Raw genomic sequence first — 25,932 nt, forward strand, 5'->3', positions numbered from 1 at the left:
ATTCATAGACTTAGTAACAAAGAATCTTCCTTTAAGAGCTGAAGTACCAATTTTTTTTACTGGTGGCTGTGTTGACATATTTGTGTTATTTACTCAAAATTCATCTGGCAATAAAAATATATTTGAAATGTCAATAAGAGAGGACTAATTTTAAAAGAATGAAAAAATAACCCTATTTTGAAAATATGTCCATGTTTTTTAAAGAAAGAGTGAAAAATACTCAGAATATGAGCCTAACACTTGGCAAGATAAAAACTTTGGTATTAAATATTAGCTGAAACTTGTATTGGTCCCAGGGGTTGTAAGTATGCTATTACAGGCAATTACTTGTTGTGTTTGCAAGTCCCCAGTGGTAATAATTAGTCTACCTGTTGACACACTATTTCTCCTGCCCTACTGTTAATGTAGGCAATTGATTTGCACATGGGGGTAATTACCATCACTGATGGTGTCTGAGATGAGCTTCCCCACCAGGCTTCTGTCAATCACCACTTTCTCCAGCTGCGGCCCAGAAATGCTTAGCGACACCAACACACCTGAACCAAAGAGGAGCTAAAACAAGGTAAAGGGGGAAGAGGGGAAAGAAGACATGCTGAGAACTAGAATCTTTTAAAAAATCTCTTTCCAAATGTACACCTTATGCAAATATTTACAGATGCACCAACACCATGAAATTACAAAGGGTTTTTCTTTATTTAAAAACAATCACTGACATTCTGAGTGAAAACAGACAGGTGGCTAAATGATGGAATGCAATAAGTGCATTGATTAAAGCTATATGCAGAAACTTAATTTAGTCCATGCTTATTAGAAGTCTAATCTCCTAAATAATGAGAAAGTATCTAGGCAGAAATAATTGCTTTGTTTTTACATTCAGAAAATGTAACGTATTCTATTAAAATATTTTTAAAGATTATATATCAGAAACTAAAAGAATAGTTCTTGAAGTTGGAGTAGTCATTGCTACACACTAAATAGAGAAGAGATGCCACCATCACAATATAAACATGTTATGATTTCTTTGGAATTTAAACCCTACTTCTAACAATAAAGATATTGTCAGTCTAAAATATTAAAATACATGTAAATGAAGGCAATTAAGTAAAATGTTAAATTTTTAAAGTAATAAATAAATAACACTCACCAGAAACAATTTCATAAGGAAAGATAAAGAAATACAGTAATTCATCCAGGCTTTATCAATATCAGTGTTCACACAATCACCCAACAAAAGATGATTGGATAGCACTGTTATAATTTTATACTGCTTTCCATTTGTGGCAGCCTAATTCATTCATCTCCAAATGTTTAAAACTGAAAGGACTATGCATATGTGTATGCTTGTTATCTATGAGCTTATGAAGTATCAACATTGGAAGAAATTGTTTCACCTTCAAGGCAACAGACTCAAAGCTGATGAATCATGGAATAGCATATGGTATAAGAAGGAAAAAACCAATTGTCAGTAAACTAATCATGAACATGCTAGCCGAACCCAAAGACAACTATGATTTTAAACAAAACAGGGGAATCCCCCACCCACCTAGGCATCATGTCCCAGCTAGAGAGGATGATTCTGCGTTAAGACAGATTTGGACTTGTGTGAAAGACGAGCAGCATGAGGCACCAGGGTAATATAAAGAAAGACTACTATATCCCCACTGCCTAACACAAACCAGGCACAGGAATCAGAAAAGAATCTGAAGGGTACCTTTGTATATATTATTAGAATCCTTGTCCTGGTCACCAAAAAGCTTACTTTCACTTGACTTTATGGACTGTTCCATTTATGATAATGCCTCTAAATGGGTCGGGGGTGGGGTGGGCGGGGGGACTTAAACATCTTTATAGGTTTTGGAGACTAATATGAGAAGACACATTTATTCCAAGAATTTCAAAATACTTCACAAATTAATTAATCATTACTGAATTATATCCAGCCCTGCAACACACCTTGATGGCAAATACTGATATTTCCCTTTTGGGAAATTCCCCCAGAGCAAAATAGCATGTGGTTGTATGGTTCACTCCCCAAATTCTCCCTTCTCAGGCAATTTTAGGCTCCTCTTTTACATCTAGTTCTCCCTTTCCTCCCGTTCCTCCTTTATTCAAAACATCTCTAAAATCTGTTCTTTTCTATGGTTTTTTTTTTATCTATTAAAACTTTACACCTATACTCTTAAGCACCTCTTTTCCTAATTATCCATCAACTACTAGCTCCTTATAGATATTGGTTAGGCCATACTTTTCTTTCTATTTTCAATGCCTGGAATGATGCCAGGTACAAAGTAGGCACTCAATGAATGTTTGGAGAAAGAATCATAACTAACTCATCAGAGAATCAGATACTTTCATAGTTAGAGGAAAACTTGGTCTAATCTCCCACTTTCACATGTTCCTTCTGCAGCATCCCTTCAAGCTTCCAGCCTGTGCTTGAATACTGCCAGTGACTGGGAGCTTACTACCTTCTGGGAAAGCTATTCCACCATGGAACAGTTCTAATGAATTTACAGATCATTCATTCATTTTTTTATTCCATAAAAACAGAATGTTGATTGTATGCCAAGCACTAAATTTAATGGCTCCAAAATGAATCTAATATAATCCTTAAAATAGATTAAGTATCTGTTAATAGAGAGAGGTAGAGATACGCAAACAGTTGTAGTAAGGTGCTGTTTTCAGTCATACTATATAAGTACATACTGCATAGACAGGGGGGACTGAGAAGGAGTTGGTGACTCTTCAGCTTGAGGTTAAGGCTAAAGCTACCTTCTTAGAACTTCCACAGCAGCCCCAGTTTTACTTCAATAGCACCCTCTTCAAATATTTAAAGTGGTTAAACACAGACTATAAAATCAGCATTGGCTCTCTCTCTTACTAACTGTGTGACATTGAGGGAGTTACTTAACCTCTCTGTACCTTCATCTCCTCATGTGAAAATAGACATGATAGTATCCATTTCATAGGATGAGTATTAAATAACTTTTTACAAACAGCATTTAGAATAATATGTGGCACACAGTATTTGCAATTATAATTTTTTTTCAACCATTACTCATATGATGTGTCCACACCACACTGTCTGCCATCTCTAAATACATTCTTTTCTCTTTTTAAAAACCTTGTATCCAGGTTGGACACAATATTAGACATAGAACACCAGACTCTAGCTGAGTTTTAACTAGTAAAAAGTATAATCGTTTGCCACCTTTCCCATTTGCTATGATTTCACAAGGATTTTGTCTTGTGAAAATATGTGCAAGATATGTGCAAGTTCCTTCAGAACTTTGGAATTTAATTTGTCCAACCCTCTAATTTCTTTTTCCTCATTTTATGTCCTCACCACCACTATCATATCATAATACTCCTCTCCTAATAGAAACTGCTTTTTCCATATATGAGCCTTTGTTATGTTATAAAATTAATTCTAAAAGACCACTTTTGTGGGATGAAGAAGGAAGGAGCCATCTGTGGGAGTAGGTAAAAGAGGGAACGGCTGCTGGAAAGGATTTGATAGGAAAAGTATCATGGAGCAGGAGGAAAGCATGCACATATCAGTTAGATGACTGATCTACATCATGGGGAGGAAGGGCAAGAGCACTGTCTGTTTTTTTCACTACTGTATCCTGAGCACTAGAACAGTGCCCCAGTTTGGGGACTACGGATCCTGCTCAGTGAGCATGGGCACTGCTTCAGAATCTTTCTTAAAGGATAGGTGCAGCCACTGATTCATAAATTCACTCACATTCATCCCACAAATATATATTTAGTATATTATATGAGCCAGGCACTGTTCTTGTGCTCAGATTACAGCAGTGAACAAGAAAGACAATGCTCTTGCCCACCCTGCCCTCATGGACCCTGCATTTGAGTGTGGACACAAACAATTTTAATCCACATAAACAAATAATTTTAATACAATGTCAGATAGCAATAAGAACTGTGGAGAAAAAATAAAGAACAGTAAGGATGGAGATTTTAGGAGGATGTTATTTTAAGCAGGATGACTAATAAAGAAATAAAGAAGCCACTTCAAGGAAATGACATTTGAGTATAGACCCAAATGAAGTGAAGAAACAAGCCACATAAGCATCTGGAGAAAGGGAGTTTGAGGAAGAGAGAACAGCAAATGCAAAAACTCTGAGGTCAGAATGTGCCTGGGATTATTGAAGAAAGCTAGGCTAGTGTAGCTAGAGGGCAGTGAGTGAGAGGGACATTCACAGAGGACAAAGTCAGAAAGGTAGTCAAGGGCAAGGTTAGGTTGGACCTTGTTGATAAGAAACCACTGGGTTTTAAACAGCAGAAAATTATAATCTAACTTTTATTTTAAAGGGAGGTGAGGGCAAGAGTGGAAGCAAGGAGACCATTCGGAGGCTACTGCAGTGGTCCAGGTGAGAGAAGATAATGGCTTGGACTGGAATGGTAATGCTGGAAGAAATGATATGTGGACAACTGAGATATATTTTAGAGTATACATGAGCACTTCCTGAAGGTTGGATGTGGCATATAAGAATGACTAAAGGGTTTTTGGCCTGAGGAACTGGGCTTACTGAGATGGAACATGTTAGAGAAGCAGCAAATACAGACTACAGGGAACTGACAGTTTGGTTTTGGACATATTAAGTTTAAGGTTATCTATGGACATGCAAGTGGAGATATCCAGTAGATACTTAGAAATGAGTCTGAAGTTCAGGGGAGTGGGGACTGGAGATATATATTTGGGAGTTACCAACAATATACAGGTAATATTCAAAAATGTGGAACTGGATGAGCTCTCCTTAAGAAATGTGTAAAAAGAGAGAAAAAGAGGTCCACGGTCTGAGCCCTGGGGCATTCCAACCTGTGGTGGTGTTGAAAGATCAGGTTAGCCCTCTTACTGAGACCAACTTTGGGTACTTGTTAGGATCACAGTCCACCTTTTCAGATCTCTAAATGTCCTGTGGCCTAGAGTCATCCCTGATACCAGATTTTGAAATGAGAAGGTATAAATAAATTAATGAGCTAATTAATACATTTTTATAAAACAGCCTGTGGGGAAGCATAAAGTTTCCAAGTACTGGTGCCAAAGATACTCCTGGATATGGTAAAGGAAATAACTAGAGTTAGGAAAAAATATTCTGAAACTCAGGGAAAGAATATTCCAGCCCAGATGGAAAGTGCTATTCTCACCTCTGTTTCTGAAAAGTGGTTAGTCCTCAAGCCCTCCAAAATGGAAAGGGCCTGTGTAAAATTTTGTAAGACAAGAAGAAAAAGAGCACCAAGATAGTGTCCTCTTCCACTGCAAGGAGTTGGAGGATTCTGGCAGCTTGGAAAATTAAAAAGATCAGGAAGAGTGACAAAGGGAGGCACCTCTGAAGCAGATCGGAGCTAGAAAAGAGGCCCACAGGATGAACCACACAGAAGGCCATGAGATTTCCCAGCACTGTCCCAGTTTGGAAGTTGTGCTTTGTGCAGGAGACAACTAGGCAAAATAGAAACTGAAGCTTTTCTTTTTCTTTGATACCCCTCCAGACAGGAAATAACTTCCTTATTATTCCTACTCTGACCATGTCTCCTTCTGTTACCTTTATCATTTTCTCCTTCTCATTTTCTTCAATAAGCTCATATGAAAGAAGTGTGCATTCTCTTTAAGAAACTCAAAATGATTTTCATGATCTTCAAATGGCTCTTCAAATTGGCTTCTTTTAACTCTAGTCTACAGTGCTTAGACTGAGTACTAATTGCAAGTGAAATGGCACTTTGAGGGGGCCGAGCCCCGTGGCGCACTTGGTAGAGTGCTGCGCTGGGAGCGCGGCAACGCTCCCGCCGCGGGTTCGGATCCTATATAAGAACGACTGGTGCACTCACTGGCTGAGTGCCGGTCACGAAAAAATGACAAAAAAAAAAAAAGAAATGGCACTTTGAGGAGAGAGAAAAAATTGTATCAGATGACATCATTAATCAAAACAAAACATAAATAACAAGAAAAATCTGAGTTTTGTTCACTCAGTAGGTCAAAAAATATGAGTGCCTCCTATATGCCAGGTATATAGATGGAGATACAGTGGTGAATAAGCAGACATGTATTGGTGAAATATGCATAGAATATGGTAGAAGATCTCATCTCAGAGAGAAGTGAAAGTTTTGGTTAGGGTAGATAACTGCTTCCTAGAAAAGGTAGTTTAGAACCCATAGAGAAAAGAAATATACCATACTTGATCTCAAGTACTGAAGAAGTAACAATTACTTATTGCTATCTTATGACAGTGATCACAAACAATTCCATTGAATTCAACATTCTCATTAGTTAAGAAAATTCCCCCTAAATCCATGTGGTCATTTTTCACACCTGAGAAAAAATAAAAAGTAAAGTCCTGCAGGGTCAGTACAAAAACTAAACAATGGGTGATAGGTTCAATCCATGATGGGCAGGCAGCCAAGACTGATCCCATGAAATCATTAAGAGATGTATGAGAGACAATAGGTGCTAAACAATACAATCCATAAAGGCAACAAGGTATTAGAACCCTTGGAGTGAATTCCAGGGATTGAGCAAATAAAGTATTACAGAGCCATTCTCCTGGAGGCCCAGGGAATTTGCATCATGATGATACCCAATGACCGCCTCAACCCTCTCCCACAATCCAATCCACAGAATGAATTACAGAGGAGCTCAGAGAACTACAAATACTGAAACAATTTCACATTGGGGAAATCTATAATGAAGAGTAGGGTCACTGACAATTTTAGCAGATAACCCGCTAGAAGAGAGATAACATGTTTTCTGTAATTTATTCCTTCATTCAGCAAATATTTATTGAGTGTAGAGAGAAACCGTGCCTGACTAATCCATTAAAGTAGAGAGACAAAAGTGAATGTAGTTAAGACAAGAATTTTTTAAAAATTTAATTGAGTCACTAGAGGGAATTGACTTAAGGATAGAGAAGTGTTAACACAAGTTGCCTAAAGATTTGTGTGATGTTATTCAATATATGGAAGGATACATGCCTGAAAATCTGTCTGCTAAGTCTATTTCAATTTAAGAAATCTCATTTTCTCACTTATTCTCCTTATGAAACAAATGATACTCTATTTTAATCCCTAATGTAATTTTAAATCCAGCTAATTTTATATACAATCATATGCCACATAACGACATTTCAGTCAATAACAAACCACATATACAATGGTGGTCCCATAAGATTATAATGGAGCTGAAAAATCCCTATCACCTAGTGACATCATAGCCATTGTAATGGTATAGCTCAATGCGTTACTCACATCGGAGCGACAGACTATATCATATAGCCTAGGTGTGTGGTAGGTTATACTATCTAGGGTTGTGTAAGTGCATTCTATGATGTTTGCACAATGACAAAATTGCCTAAGAACGCATTTCTCAGAAAGTATCCCTATCATTAAGAGACATATTTACATAAAAGAAAAGTGGTCATTCCTAGAAAATATTTATAATCATGATCAAATTCACAAAAGAACAAGGTCCAAAGGTAAATTTTACGTTTGTCAGTAGTTTTAAAGATCCAGAGGGATAAAAGCTGTGGTAAGAAGGGACAAGAAGACATACCAATAATACATTACTTTTGAATAATATTTTAAAACTTATAGAAGACTTTTACACATACTATAATTCATATAAAATGCCAACATAACTCTGGTACATAAGTACACAAGTGAAAAAAATAGTAGTATTAAGATTAATCCTCATACTAATTCCCAGTCAGAAGGGTAAAGGAACTACCAAAAGGTCTCATAATTAGTGGGAGAGCAGAGACCAAGACAGGTCTATTAATGACAAATCCTATAGTCCTTTCCTGCTAGTGGGGAACTAATATCCTTAATTCTTACTTCTGAGTTGACTTCGTTCCAACACCTCATCTGATTTTCCTCTCTGTAGCTCTTTTCTTCACTCTAGTCTCCTTCTAAACCAGTGGTTCTCAATTGGGGTGATTTTGGCCACCACAGAACATCTGGCAATATCTAGAGACACTGTGGTTGTCACCACCTCCATATATGAGGAACCTCACCCGAAAAGAGTACTTGTAAATGAGTCACTACAGAGGCAAAGTTGTTTTCCATGTCTCCATCAGGCAGATTTAGGGGCTTCTCAAATTCTAATCAACACTTTTCTCATATAAAGAAAGGGTTATGTGATAAGCTGCCTTCTTTCTTGAATGAGGACCTGCTCAGATACCTCAGATGGAGTGGTGAGCAGTGCACAGTCCAGATCAGGAGCCCAAAGGAAACCTGCTCTTTGTGTCTCTAACCATATTCATGCCAGTCTGATGAATGGCAATTGTCAAGGTAGAAAGAATCCCAGGGCAAGTCACAGAGCTATCTTACCTTGATAAAAAATATCCTGTTAGAACACCTCCTTGCCTTTGTTCTAATTCCCTGCTCATCAGTCAGCCTTCTTATCTATAACTTAGTCTCTTGAGAAATTCATCCATTAGGTGGGACTGCCCCAAGCAAATGAGCAATGTCTATGATACTAGCTATATCTCACATTATAAATTAATAAACTGCCATTCCAGTTAATAAATCAGTTACTTCTCAGTTTGACTATTGTGAGTGTGGTTAGTACAAGAAAATAAATGAAGATAACAAAAAAGATGGATGTTTAATTATTCAGAAATTTTCTACTACTATGTTTTATGAGTATATTGTTGAAATGAGTAAATTTTTAAGTTACAGACCTACACTAGCAGCATCATACCATTTTATTAGAGAAAAAACAAAGTGTGGTATGTGTACATAGTATATGCATATAGACAAGAAATCTGTATAAATACAAGAAAATGTCAGAAAGAAAACACTCAAAACTATTGACACCAGGCACCTCATGGAGATGGAGTTGGGAGCCAGAGAGCATGAACTTTAACTTCTTGCCTTACAGATTTTTAAAAACTGATATTAGGGATAATTTTTAAAAAGTTTTTTGCATGTTATCTGGTACTTTTCTATAAAACTTTTCAAAAATAAAGAAAAAGCTCTTAAAATAGCTGGCCACAAATATATTTCTTATTTTATGGTTTTAAAGAAATGCTATAAATTTGCGTGAATATGTTCCTGAAAGTCAGAATAAGTGAAAATGCATAAGAGTGCTTCCTTAGAGTATCACATAAGAAACTGAAATGAGCCCCTCTCCTTTGCAATTTAACTTATTAAAAATTTTAAGATAATCTTTTTCTTATTACATTGCCTTGATTGTTTATTCATGTCCAATTTCCTTATTTACCAAAAAGATTACCACTAACAATTGTGAAGTATGGTAGATCCAAATTATGGATTACTATTAAAAATAAGAAGGTAGATGTAGATCACTAACGGGTATGCTATACATTGTTATGTGAAGCAAGTTACAGAACAGTATGTATAAGGTGATTCCATTTATTTAAAAAATATGTGTGTACCTTGAGAGAATTAGATTAAGTGAAACAAGTCAGGCACAGAAAGAGAAATACCACATGTTCTCACTTATTGGTGGGAGCTAAAAATTAATATATAAATTCACACACACACACACACACACACACACACACACACAAACCGGGGGCGGGGGGGAGAAGATATAACAACCACAATTATTTGAAGTTGATACGACAAGCAAACAGAAAGGACATTGTTGGGGGGGAGGGAGAAGGGAGGGAGGTTTTGGTGATGGGGAGCAATAATCAGCCACAATGTATATCGACAAAATAAAATTTAAAAAAAATAAATAAATAAAAATATGTGTGTACATATACACATACACAGATGAGTGTCTGAAGAAGAACATAAGCCAAACTGTTGACCACAGTTACCACTGGAGGGTGGAATGAGTTTGGGGTAGGGGAGAACTTTTACCTTTTACTATATATCTGTACTGTATGCCATTGTACAATTACCAGGAATCTTCTTTATTATTTTAAGTATGAAAACATAAAAAGTGGGAATAAAGATCAATGCTAAATCATTTTTCCGATCCTTTGATTTGAGATTGCTATTTTGGCTCGAGACTGCACATCTTTACCTAACAAATTCACCAGTAGATTCTGCTGATTCTCTTTCTTCCATCTATCTCAGATCTACATTTGTAATATACTTCCTTGTCTTTTACTAGCACCATACCCAGCAGTTGCCCTTTACACCTTCTAATTCTCCTTCTCTGTAATACATACTAATGTAGCATAAATGTGAAAGAGCATTTCCCAAAGCATAATCCATAAAATAATAACCTTTTAAGATGTTCCAAGAGAGTAAGCTTGGAAACTTTTCATATATTAGACCCCTCTTGAAAACTGACAAGAACACTTCCTGAGTTAATTTAAATACACATATATACACATGCACGCTAACCTTTAATATGCAATGGGACACCGTCCTAATTTATCAGCATAGAATATCACAGTGGGTTTAAATGCAGCAGAAGTTTCTTAGGATAAATATTGTTAAATTGTTACTACTCCTTTTGTTGTTAGAAATATAAAACCCCCAAATCTCTAAAAGTAAAAATTATCACATAAAGAAAATGTATATATGCAAAATGAAAAACTGAACAGTCGTAAAAAGGAAGGGAATTCCTCATTTACAACAACACAGATGAACCTGGAGGACATTATGCTTAGTGGAATAAGCCAGGCACAGAAAGACAAATACTGTATGATCTCATTTATATGTAGAATCTAAGAAAGTCAAACTCACAGAAGTAGAGTAGAATGGTAGTTACCAGAGGCTGGGGGTGAAGGGGTGGGGCAGTGGGGGGGTGGAGGTGGGAAATAGGGAGATGATGGTCAAAGGGTACAAAGTTTCACTTAAACAGAAGGAATAAGTTTTAGAAAATTATTGCACAGCATAGTGACTATAGTTAATAATAATGCACTGTATATTTCAAAATTGTGAAAGACTAGATTTTAAATATTCTCACCACACACACACCAAAAAATGACAAGTATGTGAGGTGCTAGATATGTTAATTAGCTTGATTTAATCATTCCACAAGGTGTACATATATCAAAACATCACATTGTACCCCAGGAATATATACAATTATTTGTCAATTAAAAATAAAAGAAAAAATGTTGAATAAAAGTGAAAAATATCACAAAGTATTTGTAATGAGTTTTATAACTTCTCCCAAATATTTGATAACTGCCCTTTTCAGTCTAGTCAATAAGGTATAAAGTAATTAGATAGTCACATAATAAATGTAGAACTAGAACTGCAACAAGTGCCAAGAGGTTCATGGTGTTCTAATATCACATAAAAGAGGACAGAACTTGTCAGGGATGGCATCCCTGAGGAACTGATAACTGGTATTCTGGAATCTAAGGTTAACAATGTATGTTGTCGTAGCTTTTAAAATTCAATTTATTGATTTAATTTTTGGTATACATAATATATTCATGAAGTTCTAAAATAAAATATCAGCAAATTATACAAAGTTATACAATTAAACTCTTCTTCCCATCCCTGTATCCTTCCCACCTGTGTTTATCTACCCCTGCTCTAGTTCATCACACTTCAAGTTTTATATCTGTCCTCCAGAGTTGAAAGAGGATTTTAAGCAGAGAATTAAACAGATTTGTTTTAAAAAATCATTTTGGCTACAGTGTGAAGAATAGACCGGTGGGGGCAAACACAGAAGCAGGCAGCACAGTTAGGAAGATGAAGTAGTTTACACAAGAGAGGAAGGGATGTGGCTCTGACAAAACGTATGCAGGAAGGTATGAGAGCCTCGGGCAGATGTGAGAGATATTTAAGAGATAAAATCAACAGGAATCAGAGATTCGTTAGATATGGGGGGAAGTTGGATAAAGATGATTATAATTTCAAGGATAAATGGGTCACTTCCAGGTTTCTGGTTTCCATAAATAGATGGAAGTCAGAGCCATTCATTGAGATTGGGAATGGTCGAAGAGGACCAGGGAGGGGGCTCTGAGTTCCATTTTAAAGATCCTGTGTTTGAGATATGAGTATCTCTGAGGTGCCCAAAGGGAAACATAGTAGGCAGCTGTGTTTATAGCTTTGGAACAGAGGGGAGAGGTCTGAGCTCTAGAGAGAAGATACTGAAGCTATGGGTATAAATCAGATTGGAGAGAAGATGACTTAGAATTGGGCCTTGAGGAGTTCCAACACTCAAGGACAGAGGAAAGGATCATGGGCCTGAAGAGGAGATAGAGAAGAATGGCTAGAAGGGTAGAAAGAAATTGGAAGTATCCTTCCGAAATGAGGGGCAAATAGTATATTTCTCAGACAAACAAAAACTGCGGGAGTTCACTACCACACGACCACCCTTACAAGAAATCCTCAAGGGAGTACTGGGTTTGGTTCCTGAAAAATAACTACCACTGCCATAAAAACCTAAGAAAAATCTAAACCCGCTAGTACAATAAAAATGGCATTCATGAAGAGAAAACAAGCTAACAAAAACACTATCTACAACCTAAGGAACCAACAAACAAAGAAACCAAACAGTAAATCAGAAAGCAAGGAACAAAAGACACCTAAGACAACCAAACAACCAATAAAATGCTAGGAATAAATCAACACCTTTCAATAACAACTCATAATGTAAAAGGCTTAAATTCCCCAATTAAAAGACACAGACTGGCTGACTGGATCAAAAAGCAGGACCCAACTATATGCTGCCTACAAGAGACCCACCTCACCCATAAAGATTCACACAGACTAAGAGTGAAAGGATGGAAAAAGATTTACCATGCAAACAGAAAAGAAAAACGAGCTGGAGTGGCTATTCTTATATCTGACAAAATAGACTTTAAACTAAAAACCATAAAAAGAGACAATGAGGGACACTACTTAATGATAAAAGGACTGATCCATCAAGAAGACATAACAATCATAAATATGTACGCACCCAATGTTGCAGCAGCCAGATTTATAAAACAAACTCTATTAGACCTAAAGAAGGAAATAGACACTAATACCATAATAGCAGGGGACCTGAACACTCCACTGTCAATATTAGACAGATCATCTAGGCAAAGAATCAGCAGAGAAACACAAGATCTAAACAAGACTCTAGACCAATTGGAATTGGCAGATATCTACAGAACATTCCACCCAACAACCTCAGAATATTCATTCTTCTCATCAGCACATGGATCATTCTCCAGGATAGATCACATATTAGGTCACAAATCAAGTCTCAATAAATTCAAAAAAATTGGAATTATCCCATGTATCTTCTCAGACCACAATGGATTAAAACTAGAAATTAATAACAAACAAAACTCTGGAAACTATACAAACACATGGAAATTAAACAGCATTCTACTTAATGACATATGGGTCCAAGAAGAAATCAAGCAGGAAATGAAAAAGTTTATTGAAACTAATGAAAACAATGATACATCATACCAAAACCTGTGGGATACTGCAAAAGCAGTATTGAGGGGAAAATTTATTGCATTAAATGCTCACTTCAGAAGAATAGAAAGATGGCAAGTGAACAACCTAACACTTCACCTTAAAGAACTAGAAAAACAAGAACAATCCAATCCTAAAGTTAGCAGACGGAAAGAAATCATTAAGATCAGAGCAGAACTGAATGAAATTGAAAACCAAAAAACAATTCAAAAGATCAACGAATCAAAAAGTTGGTTTTTTGAAAAGATAAATAAAATTGACAAACCATTAGCATGGCTAACAAAAAAAAAGAAGAGAGAAGACTCAAATAACAAAAATTAGAAATGAAAAAGGCGATATTACAACTGATTCATCTGAAATAAAAGGAATCATTCGAGACTACTATAAACAACTATACGCCAACAAATTTGAAAATCTGGAGGAAATGGATAAATTTCTGGACACACACAAGCTCCCAAAACTGAACCGTGAAGACATAGAAAATTTGAACAGACCAATAACAATAAAGGAGATTGAAGCTGTTATCAGAAGGCTCCCAACAAAGAAAAGCCCAGGACCAGATGGATTCACAGCAGAATTTTACCAAACATTCAAAGAGGAATTGACACCGATTCTTTACAAACTATTCCAAAAGATTGAAACGGACGCAAATCTCCCAAACTCATTCTATGAAGCAAACATCATCCTGATACCAAAACCAGGTAAAGATATAAACAAAAAAGAAAACTACAGGCCGATATCCTTGATGAATATAGATGCAAAAATCCTCAATAAAATACTAGCAAACAGAATACAGCAACACATACGTAAAATTATTCATCACGATCAAGTGGGATTCATCCCAGGGATGCAAGGTTGGTTCAACATACGCAAATCAATAAATGTGATACATCATATTAATAAAGTCAAACACAAGGACCATATGATCATCTCTATAGATGCTGAAAAAGCATTTGATAAAGTTCAGCACTCATTCATGACAAAGACCCTCTATAAGTTAGGTATAGAGGGAAAGTATCTCAACATAATTAAAGCCATATATGCCAAACCCACAGCCAATATCATCCTGAATGGGGAAAAGCTGAAAGCTTTTCCTTTAAGAACAGGAACTAGACAAGGATGCCCACTCTCACCACTCCTATTCAACATAGTGTTGGAAGTACTAGCCAGAGCAATCAGAGAAGAGAAGGAAATAAAGGGCATTCAGATTGGAAAAGATGAAGTCAAACTGTCCCTGTTTGCAGATGACATGATCCTATATATCGAACAGCCTAAAACCTCTACAAAAAAACTGTTGGAATTGATAAATGATTTCAGCACAGTAGCAGGATACAAAATCAACACACAAAAATCAGTAGCATTTCTTTTCTCCAATAGTGAACATGCAGAAGGAGAAATCAAGAAAGCCTGCCCATTTACAATAGCCACCAAAAAAATAAAATACTTAGGAATTGAGTTAACCCAAGGAGGTGAAAAATCTCTATAATGAGAACTACAAACCACTGCTGAGAGAAATTAGAGAGGATACAAGAAGATGGAAAGATATTCCATGCTCTTGGATGGGAAGAATCAACATAGTGAAAATGTCCATACTACCCAAAGTGATATACAAATTCAATGCAATCCCCATCAAAATTCCAAAGACATTTTTCTCAGAAATGGAAAAAACTATTCAGACATTTATATGGAACAATAAAAGACCACGAATAGCCAAAGCAATGCTCAGCAAAAAAAATAAAGCTGGAGGCATAACACTACCTGACTTTAAGCTATACTACAAAGCGATAATAACCAAAACAGTATGGTACTGGCATAAAAACAGACACACTGACCAATGGAATAGAATAGAGAATCCAGAAATCAACCCACACACTTACTGCCATCTGATCTTTGACAAAGGCACCAAGCCTATTCACTGGGGAAGGGACTGCCTCTTCAGCAAGTGGTGCTGGGATAACTGGATATCGATATGCAGGAGAATGAAACTAGATCCATACCTCTCACCGTATACTAAAATCAACTCAAAATGGATTAAGGATTTAAATATACACCCTGAAACAATAAAACTTCTTAAAGAAAACATAGGAGAAACACTTCAGGAAATAGGACTGGGCACAGACTTCATGAATACGACCCCAAAAGCACGGGCAACCAAAGGAAAAATAAACAAATGGGATTATATCAAACTAAAAAGCTTCTGCACAGCAAAAGAAACAATTAAAAGAGTTAAAAGACAACCAACAGAGTGGGAGAAAATATTTGCAAAATATACATCTGACAAAGGATTAATATCCAGAATATATAAGGAACTCAAACAACTTTACAAGAAGAAAACAAGCAACCCAATTAAAAAATGGGCAAAAGAGCTAAGTAGGCATTTCTCTAAGGAAGATATCCAAATGGCCAACAGACATATGAAAAAATGCTCAACATCACTCAGCATCCGGGAAATGCAAATCAAAACCACATTGAGATACCATCTAACCCCAGTTAGGATGGCTAAAATCCAAAAGACTATGAACGATAAATGCTGGCGAGGCTGCGGAGAAAAAGGAACTCTCATACATTGTTGGTGGGACTGCAAAATGATGCAGCCTCTATGGAAAATGGTATGGAGGTTCCTTAAACAATTGCAAATAGATCTACCATACGACCCAGCCATCCCACTGTTGGGAATATACCCAGAGGAATGGAAATCATCAAGTCGAAGGTATACCTGTTCCCCAATGTTCATCGCAGCACTCTTTACAATAGCCAAGAGTTGGAACCAGCCCAAATGCCCATCATCAGATGAGTGGATACGGAAAATGTGGTACATCTACACAATGGAATACTACTCAGCTATAAAAACGAATGAAATACTGCCATTTGCAACAACATGGATGGACCTTGAGAGAATTATATTAAGTGAAACAAGTCAGGCACAGAAAGAGAAATACCACATGTTCTCACTTATTGGAGGGAGCTAAAAATTAATATATAAATTCACACACACACATACACACACACACACACAAATGGGGGGGGGAGAAGATATAACAACCACAATTATTTGAAGTTGATACAACAAGCAAACAGAAAGGACATTTTTGGGGGGGAGTGGGGGAGGGAGAAGGGAGGGAGGTTTTGGTGATGGGGAGCAATAATCAGCTACAATGTATATCGACAAAATAAAATTTAAAAATAAATAAATAAATAAATAAATAAAAATGGAAAAAAAAAAAAAAAAGAAAGAAAGAAATTGGAAGACCAAAGTCCTGTGGAAAGAGAAAAAAGTATTTTAAGAAAAAGGAAGTAGTAATGTTAAATGCTGTTGTATATTTAAGATAAGGATTTTTTTTAAAAAAGTCTATTGCATTTAGTAATACAGAGGTTTTCTGTAACCTTAGGGGGAAGGTTTTTCAGTGTAACAATCAGGAGAAAATTTCTATCAAAGTTGGTAGAATGCTGAGTATGCAATAAGGAAACAGACTCCAAATAGAGACAATTCTTTTGAGAAATTTGATTTTGAAAGAAAGAGATAAGACATGCTGGTATTTGGAGGAGAATGTGGGACTGAAAGAGAGTTCAGTTTATTTATTTAAATGAAAAAGAGTTGAGCCTATTTAAAAGTCCATTGGGAACCACAAGGGACCCCCAAATAGCCAAAATGATTTTGAAAAAGAACAAAGTTGGAGAAGTCACATTTCCCAATTTCAAAACATATTAGAAAAGCTACAGTAATCAAAAACAGTGTGGTACTGGCATAAAGAAAAACACATAGACCAGTGGAAAATAGAGAGCCCAGAGATAAGCCCTCACATACATGGTCAAATGATCTCTGAGAAGGGTGTCAAGGCCATTCAATAGGGAAAGGACAGTCCCTTCAACAAATGGTGCTTGGAAAACTGGATATCCACATGCAAAAGAATGAAGTTGGACCTTTACCTTATACAATATGCAAAAATTAACTCAAAATGAATTAAAGACTAAACTATAAAACTTCCAGAAGAAAACACAGGAAAAGCTTCATGACATTGGGGTTAGCAATGATTTTTTGAACATGACACCAAAAGCACAGGCAATAAAAGCAAAAATAAACAAATAGGATTACGTAAAACTTAACTTTTGTACATCAAAGGACACAATCAACAGAATGAAAAGGCAACCTACATAATGGGAGAAAATATTTGCAAACCATGCAAATCATTAACTCCTGAAAAGGGGTTAATCTCCAAAGGATATAAAGAACTCCTACAACTCAACAACAAAAAATCAAGTAACCCAATTTAAAAATGGGCAAAGATGTTAAATAGGCATTTCTCCAAAGATGATATAGAAATGGCCAACAAGCATATGAAAAGCTCAACATCAATAATCGTTAGAGAAATGCAAACCAAAACCACAATGAGGTTTTACTTCACACCCATTAGGATGACTAATATCCCCCCCCCCAAAAAAAACCCCAGAAAATAACAAGTGTTGGTAAGGATGTGGAAAAATTGGAACCCTTGTGCACTGTCAGTGAAATTATAAAATGGTGCGAACACTATGGAAAACAGTATGACGTTTCCTCAAGAAATTAAAATTAGAACTACCATATGATCTAGCAATTCTACTTATGGGTATACATCCAAAAGAACTGAAAGCAGGGTCTTGAAGAGATTTGCACAACCATGTTCATAGCAGCACTATTCACAAAAGCTGAAGGGTGGAAGCAACCCAAATTTCCATTGATAAATAAATGGATAAACAAAATGCAGTACGTACATACAATGGAATATGATTCGGCCATAAAAAGGAAGGAAATTCTGTCCCATGCAACAACATGGGATGAACCTTGAGGATTATGCTATGTGAAATAAGCCAGTCACAAAAAGACAAATACTGTGTGGTTCCACTTTAATGAGGTATCTAAAGTCATCAAATTAATAGAAACAAAAAGTAGAATGGTGGTTACCAGGGGCTGAAGAGAAGGGGAAAGGGGAGTTGTTTAATAAGTATAGAGTTTCAGTTTTGCAAGATGAAAAGGTTCTGGAAATCTGTTTCACAACAATGTAAATATATTTATACTGAACTGTACACTTGGAAATGATTAACTTGGTAAATTTTATGTTTTTTATTACAATAAAATTTTTTTCTTAATTTAAAATTTTTCTTAAAAAAAAAGCTGACTGGAAAGATTGAGTTGACAGAGAGATTAAATTTATTTATTTAAAAAGCAGGTATCTGTGCCAGACACTGTTCTAAGTATTATATGTGTGTCAATTTACTTAATTCTTATAATAAACCCATGAAATAGGTATTTTTATCTTCATTTTATAGCTAAATAAACACTGGTACAGATAGGTGAAATAACTTCCCCAAAGTCACACAGCTAGTAAAGTCAATATTTGACACCAAGAATGGAGCAGTCTGTGCTCTCCACCACAATGCTACACGAGAGAAGTCACAATAACATAAGGTCTGAGAAGACCAGATGGAATGGTATCCAAGGTCTAGGCCAGAAGCTCCTACACTTTGTCAGTTCATGCACCATTTGTGTCTCAGTAATTTTTTATGGTGCCCCTAGGCCAAAAGAAATACCAAGAGCTCCATTTATTAAACAGATTCAAACAACTTAAGTTTTTATGTACTAACAACTTAATAGCCATTTGGAAACATAATACACAGAGATTGAAAGAAAGACTTATTTCATTCCTAAATAACTACAATCACTTACTAATAGGATATGTGCACTAATGGAAGTTGGGCGCTACACAACTTATCAAACTTTGGAAGCAGGTTGGACACCCTCACCCTCATTCATGTTCTGTGGTAATTATTGAGTGGGAGCAGCTTTTCATAACAGCAACCCCGAAAACCCAGCTTCAAATAGATATGACAACCTCGAAAGGAATGTAGTACCGTCTAATGCTGAAACTCTGAACTACCTGGAGCTATTTGTTTGTGTAGTGTCTGACAGAAGTCACTGTGTTTTCCTTCAAATTTTTAAATATCCTGCAGCACTCCTGTAATTCACTGTGGTCCCCAGGGTACCTCAGTGCACAGTGTGGGAACTTTGGGTCTAGGTGGAAGGCTTGACCTCAGATAGGAGGGACTATTCTATTGTGGCAGAAGGATGAATACAGAAATAGAACAATTTATATGCTTGGCACACAGTGGCAACTGGGACCTCACAATTCAATTTAAGATTCTACTTAGACCAATTAGACTACCAAACAACAGCTACTTCCTCACTGTGGACAGTCACTGTGAATATTTTATATATAGTACTATTTTTGAGAAGTTTAGTTATAACTGCTTTTCATGTCACAGTCACTTGTTAAGTAGTTTATCTGCTAACTTAATGTTTTTATTTTTTAAAAAACTTAAGGATCATAAATTATAATTTGGCAAAAGTACTTGATGTGTTTTCTCTATCAGTTATATTAGCATATATGTAACATAATATTCTCAAATATCATGAATGGAAAGTTGCTGGGTTTCCATACACAACCTTAGATGCTTAGTTTATATACGACATCTCCATCTGGCACATAACCTGTGCATCTAGAACAAAGTTCTAAATTTGGCATTTTAAGTTTTTGTATTAAAAAAATCAGTACAAGTATTAAAATGTATTAAAAGTCTTCTCATTAACTAGCTATGGAATTACAACAGAAAAACTTCAGACAAATTAAATGTAACAGTTTAATTGAGCAAAGAATGATTCTTGAGTAAGGCAGCCCCCAGAACCAGAATAGGTTCAGAGCAACTCCAGGGCTGCCACATGGTTAGATAACATTTATGAACAGAAAAAGGAAAGTGAAGTACAGAAAACAGAAGAGAGGTACACAAACAGCTGGATTGGTTACAGCTGGGCATTTGCTTTAATTGAACCTGGTTGGAATAGTTAGCTGCCTGTCGTTGACTGAAGTTCGGCTCCTGCGATTGGCTGAGACTCAACTACTTGTTACAAGAGTAGGTTACGGTGTGTTTACACATTAAGTTAGTGATTACAGTTCACTATGTCTAGAAAAATCTTTAGGCCAAACTTAATTTAACAATTCCCCCCTCTCAAACTTAAGAGGTTAATCAAAACTTTAGGCATTGGTTAAGATCAGGTTATTCAGGGGCCGGCCTGTGGCTCACTCCGGAGAGTGTGGTGCTGATAACACCAAGGCCATGGGTTCAGATCCCATATACGGATGGCCGGTTCGCTCACTGGCTGAGCGTGGTGCTGACAACACCAAGTCAAGGGTTAAGATCCCCTTACTGGTCATCTTTAAAAAAAAAAAAAAGATCAGGTTATTCGGGTTACTTTTTTTGTAAGGATAAGAGCAGCCTGGACTTCCTTACTATGCTGGAATGTCCACTTTTCAGCAGGAAAAAACCATCTGTTTTGGGATCTATCTGCATCCTTAAAGTTTCAGTTTGACTGTGTGGCATTTAGCATGAGTGACTCCTTTTTTGGTTTGGTCTGATCTGCTGGAGGCTAGTGCAGGAGCTTAGTCCAAAACAAAGGTCTTCTGTAATTTTGTTTAACACAACTTTATCCTTTCCTTAAAAATAGATAAATGGTTGGTGTGTGTTTGCTTTTACTTTGTAAAACACATGAAAACCAATGAAAGGAATTAGATTATTCATATTTTTAACTCATTTAGCTTTACACATATTTACTATTAACTATAACTGAATATTTGAGGGAAACTCGTAGTCCTGAACTGCCTTCATTTCAATGTTTTGAAGCTTCCAAAACATTATTAGACACAAACGTCAAGGGTGGAGCCAGGAAATTATGAGTTCTTTAAAGAAATGTTTTAAAATGAGAACAATTAATGAAAGAAAAGAAAGAACCATTTATGAAGAGAACAGGAAGGAAATGTCGATTGATTATACAAAGATACCTTATTATAAAGAGGATTAACATTTTCTTTGGGTCATAATCATATTGCAAAACTGGGTTCATATTTTACTGTATTCTTAAGTGTAAACAATTAATGTATCAGTGGATTATCATAGGTCAAACTTTGGATCGAAGTAGCCAAAATACAATGCAAATTTTCATTCTATTTTTACTGGAAAGGAATAAATTTTTTTCCCTAAGAAAGTGTAACTACTTTGAAAGGGCATGATATTAAACTCGCTAGCTGAACATTGTATGATTCCTCAAGTACAGAGTTGTGTGTATGTGCAAACACACACACGCATTCTTTATTTTAATATATCTTTGTGAGTTTAATGGCCATGGACGTGCACCATGGCCATTCAAGAGAAAATGAGGCTGGGAGCATAATTAACTGACAGAGGCCACACTGTAACACTGTGACCAGCTCAAGTCTATTGTTTAACCATGGCCTAAGCTTTTTCACAGATGGAGTTGAGCCACAATTTGCAAGTCATGGAGCCCAGGCATGGGCAATAGAAGAAGCTTTGACTTACAAATAACATCCAAACCAAAGTTTCTCCCCACGGAACCAAGGAGGCCAGGACATGACCAGAACTTGAAGCATCCGAGCCATTTCCGGAGTGAAAGGTCAGTTGTCCAGACAGTTGCTGTGATGAAGCCCACCAATCAAAACCTGCCCCACCAGAGCTTCTGCATACCAACATGTTCCCCTAACCTGTAAAAGTTTAATTCAATCCTGAACCAGAGAGACAGATTGGAGTTTGCCTTCTGTCTCCTTGCTGGCCGGCTATGCAACAAAGCTCTTTCTTTTCTCAAAGACAAGTGCCATAGCATTGGCTTCTACACACACCGGGCAGCAAGCCCTTGCTCAGTAACACTTTCCCAGGGTGGCTACCAGCCAATGACTGAGCATGGTGGGGTACTGGGGCCAGCCCAATCCTGTCCAACAGGGGACTCCTCTAACGAGCAACATTTGGCCTGGCTGAAATTTCTCCAGCATGTGCTGCAGCCTGCAGCTCCTTCTATACAATTCTCTTCCCTTCCCTTTCCTTTCACACGTTTCAGACCAGCATCACAGTCGAGAAGCTCTCCCCACCTATTTCTGCTCCCTTCTCCCTTATCTTACACATCCCCTCCAGAAATCTCTTGCGTGGCTACTACCATCTTAGCATCTGCTTCTCAGAAGACCCAAACTGACACTCTGGGCATGTTTAAAAAGGATTTCAATTAATGAAATGCATGTATAAATTGTAAGAATGTCAAGGAATACTTGGAATTAAAACAGTATTTTACTGTCTTATCCCCACTAACAGCCTCTCATCCAACTCTCAAAGATAACCACTTTCAATTCTCTTAGTAGTTCCTTTTGTTTCCATTGCTACATTTCCAAACAATATTCCGTGTCAGTTAGAAATGCATTCACATGTATATACAGAAACCTGAAAAATCATAACTGAATGGGTGCTTGTTTTCCTCACACAACAAGAAATCTGGAGTTAAGCAGTTAATGGTTGATAAAGCAGCTCCATGATATCATCAGATATCAGACACATAATTTTCTATCCCTTCCCCCCTTAGCAGGTGTGTTTTTCTTTTTCTTCCTTTTTTGGTCAATAGACCCAGCAATCAATTCTTCCTTTTCCTGCATTGATTCCCCCTGCCCCCCGGCCTCCATGGATCATTCCCAGTAGCATACCAACATCTGTTATATCTCCCACCTAAAAAAGAAAGAAAAAATTAAAACCTTTTTTGACTCTCCCTCTCCCTCATGTTCCTGCCCCATTTCTCCATTTTCCTTTATAACATTAACCTTTGTTATGTTGTAAACCCCTAATTTCTTTCCTCCCATTTCCTCTTAAATATTTTCCAATCAGGCCTGCACCATCCACCTAAACTGCTTTTATCCAGGTCATCAGTGGTCAATCCTGTGTACCAGTAACACTTGACTTTATTCTTGAATCCTGGTTTCCAGGACACCACTCTCCCTTCATTGGCTGCTACTCCTCAATTTCCTTTCTCTGTCTCCCCCACTCTCCAAATGTTGCTGGACCCAGGGCTCAGCCTCTATTTTTTCTATCTATACTCACTCCCTTAGGATCTTCACCAATGTCTTGGTTTTAATGCCATCTGTGTTGCTGCCTCCGAAATTTGTATCTCCAGCCCAAACCTACAAACTCCTATAGTCCACTGTCTATTTGACTTCTCTACCTAATGGCATTTCAAACATAGCATGCTCCAAACTGAGCTCCTGATATTTCTCTCAAAAACGTCTCTTCCCAATCTTCCCTATCGCTGTAAATAGCAACTCCATCCTTCTAGTTACTCAGAAATTTCTTCTATACCCCACATTTGATCCATGAGTAAATTCTGATGCCTCAACACTCAACATACACCCAGAATCTAGCCACTTCTTACCATTCTACCGCTACCATTCAATCAAAGCCACCATTGTGCCTCACCCTGGACTATGGCAACAGCCTTCTAACGGATCCACCTACTTTGATCCTCACTCCCTTCAGTCTACTCCCATCACAAAAGCCAGAGTGATCCAGTTAAAAAAATACATCAGATCATGTTCCTCCTTTGCTCAAAACTCTTCAAGAGCTTCCCTTCTCATTTAGAGTAAAAGCCAAGCCCTTTCAATAGCCTGGATGTATAAACAGTCTTATTTCTTTCACTAACATTTGATGTTGTTAGACTTAAATATTTACTTATCTGTGAGTGGAAAAAATGGTGTCTCATTGCTATTTTAATTTGCACATTTTAATGCTAGGTGAAAAAGCTCTCTTTAAAATCATCTGTATCTGAGTGGGGAACCAGGGGAATTGGATGGAGGAAGAATATACAGGCAGGTTCAAGAAGATTGATAATGATCTCATTCATGAGTTCAGTGTGGGGTTCGTGTGTTTATTTTATGACACATAAAAAATATGTAATGTATTAATGTACGTTCAAATATTATGTATTAAAAATATTTAGACCATATGCATAGTACATGTATATCACCAATGTAATTTTTTAAGCAAATATTTATAGACATGTATACACATAGTAAAAGGACACATATCAAATAGTAAATAGTAAATAATACTAAGTGGTCAGATTAGATGATTTACACCCCTCTGGGCTTTTCTCTGTTTTCTAAATTTTCTGCCTTAACTATGTCTATTATTTTTGCAATTAAATCATAGCACTGGCTATGATAAGTTTCACTGGCTTCAAAGGGTTCCTAGACAGTGTTATTCATTTGCTTATCATAATAGTGAAACTAGCCCAACCCCAAAGCAAATAATAGTTTTAGTATACACATCTATAATTGACAATAACTTATTGTATGTTTTCAAATGGCTAGAAGAGAGGAGCTCAGATGTTCTCATCACAAAAAAAAATGATACCTTTCTACGATGATAGATATGCTAATTACCCTGATTTGATCATTACATATTGTACAAATGTATTGAAATATAATTCTGTACCCCATAGATATGTACATATCAATTAAAAAAATAAATTTAAAAAACTACAAAAAAAAAAAAACCTATGGAAAATCTTTGTAGACTACCTTTCTAGCCCTTGCTTTTTAATTACCTAAAGACAATTTTTCTTTGGTAACACTTTTCCCCATGACAAGGAACATCCTCCTTTTCCTTTCTACTAACCTAGACATATCCTTCCTTTGAAGTCTAGCGTAAGTCCAGTCTCCTCTATGAAATCTTAACCAACTACTTTAATAAGCAACAATCCCTGAACTTCAGATGTGTTTAGATACTGTATCAAGAAATGTAACACTTAATCTCAAACCATTCTTCAATTTTGCACATTAGTTTTATTTCCCAAATACATTTGAAATTCTTTGAAGGATTCCATCTAATATTTTCAATAGTTCCTAATATGAAGATAGGTTTATTGTTGAGCCTGTTGATGACAGCTTAATAATAACAATATTGAGATTCATAGGTAGTTATTAAAATACGAAACAAAATACATGTTAAGCCTTTTTTCAGGCCCTCTGACTTCTAAACCCTCTGATTTTTAGGGAAACAAACTTCTGTACAGTTCTTTATTATTCTGATTGCTCTTTCTGTTTCTTTTGTAGGCTCAGTTTTCCTCTCTTGTCCTGTAAATGGGAGCTTCCTTGCCTGTTAATTCTTCTCCTTAGATATCCACCTTCCTCATGAGGGCACACACTTGGATGAATATCACCCTTTGGCTGTCTCCTCCCAAATTTTCAACTCTAATCTTTCACTCCAGTTCCATATTTCCTATAGTAATATTATCATTTGATTATCTTGAGTCGCTTCACATGTAACAGGGCCAAACTAAATTTTTTACCTATGACTCTAATTTCTCTACTGGCTTTCATAACTCTCTGAACCTTAACCTCACTACACTTATCCTTTGAAAGGATTTCACTGCCTCTGATTCTCATGTTTTATCCTATATCCCACTGCCAGGCTAATCGTTCTATAAGACTAATTTTAATAGGGCTTTCCCATGATATAAAAGTGTTTATGGTGTTACAGGAGAATGTATCAATACCTTAGTGTAACATTCAAAGTCAAAAAAAGCTCCAAGTTGCCTTTTCAAACTTATTACTTTGTTCTTCAACACGAACCATTTGTTCCCAAATGGGCTTACCTCCTCATTACCATGTAGACACCCCATTTAATTCTAATTTAATCTAATTCACTTTT

The 25,932-nt window shown here is 36.6% G+C and overlaps 1 protein-coding gene across 1 annotated transcript in view; it reads right to left on the reverse strand.

The window, feature by feature from the left end:
* Window positions 1-25,932, reverse strand: part of WDPCP (WD repeat containing planar cell polarity effector) — a 300,778-nt gene that overhangs the window by 262,436 nt on the left and 12,410 nt on the right. Inside the window, exon 7 of the mRNA XM_063077774.1 lies at window positions 438-552. Coding sequence (XP_062933844.1) covers window positions 438-552 — 115 coding nt within the window. The remainder of the gene's footprint in view (window positions 1-437; window positions 553-25,932) is intronic.

Source organism: Cynocephalus volans, chromosome 14 (genome assembly GCF_027409185.1).
Source record: "Cynocephalus volans isolate mCynVol1 chromosome 14, mCynVol1.pri, whole genome shotgun sequence".
Classification (NCBI taxonomy): domain Eukaryota; kingdom Metazoa; phylum Chordata; class Mammalia; order Dermoptera; family Cynocephalidae; genus Cynocephalus; species Cynocephalus volans.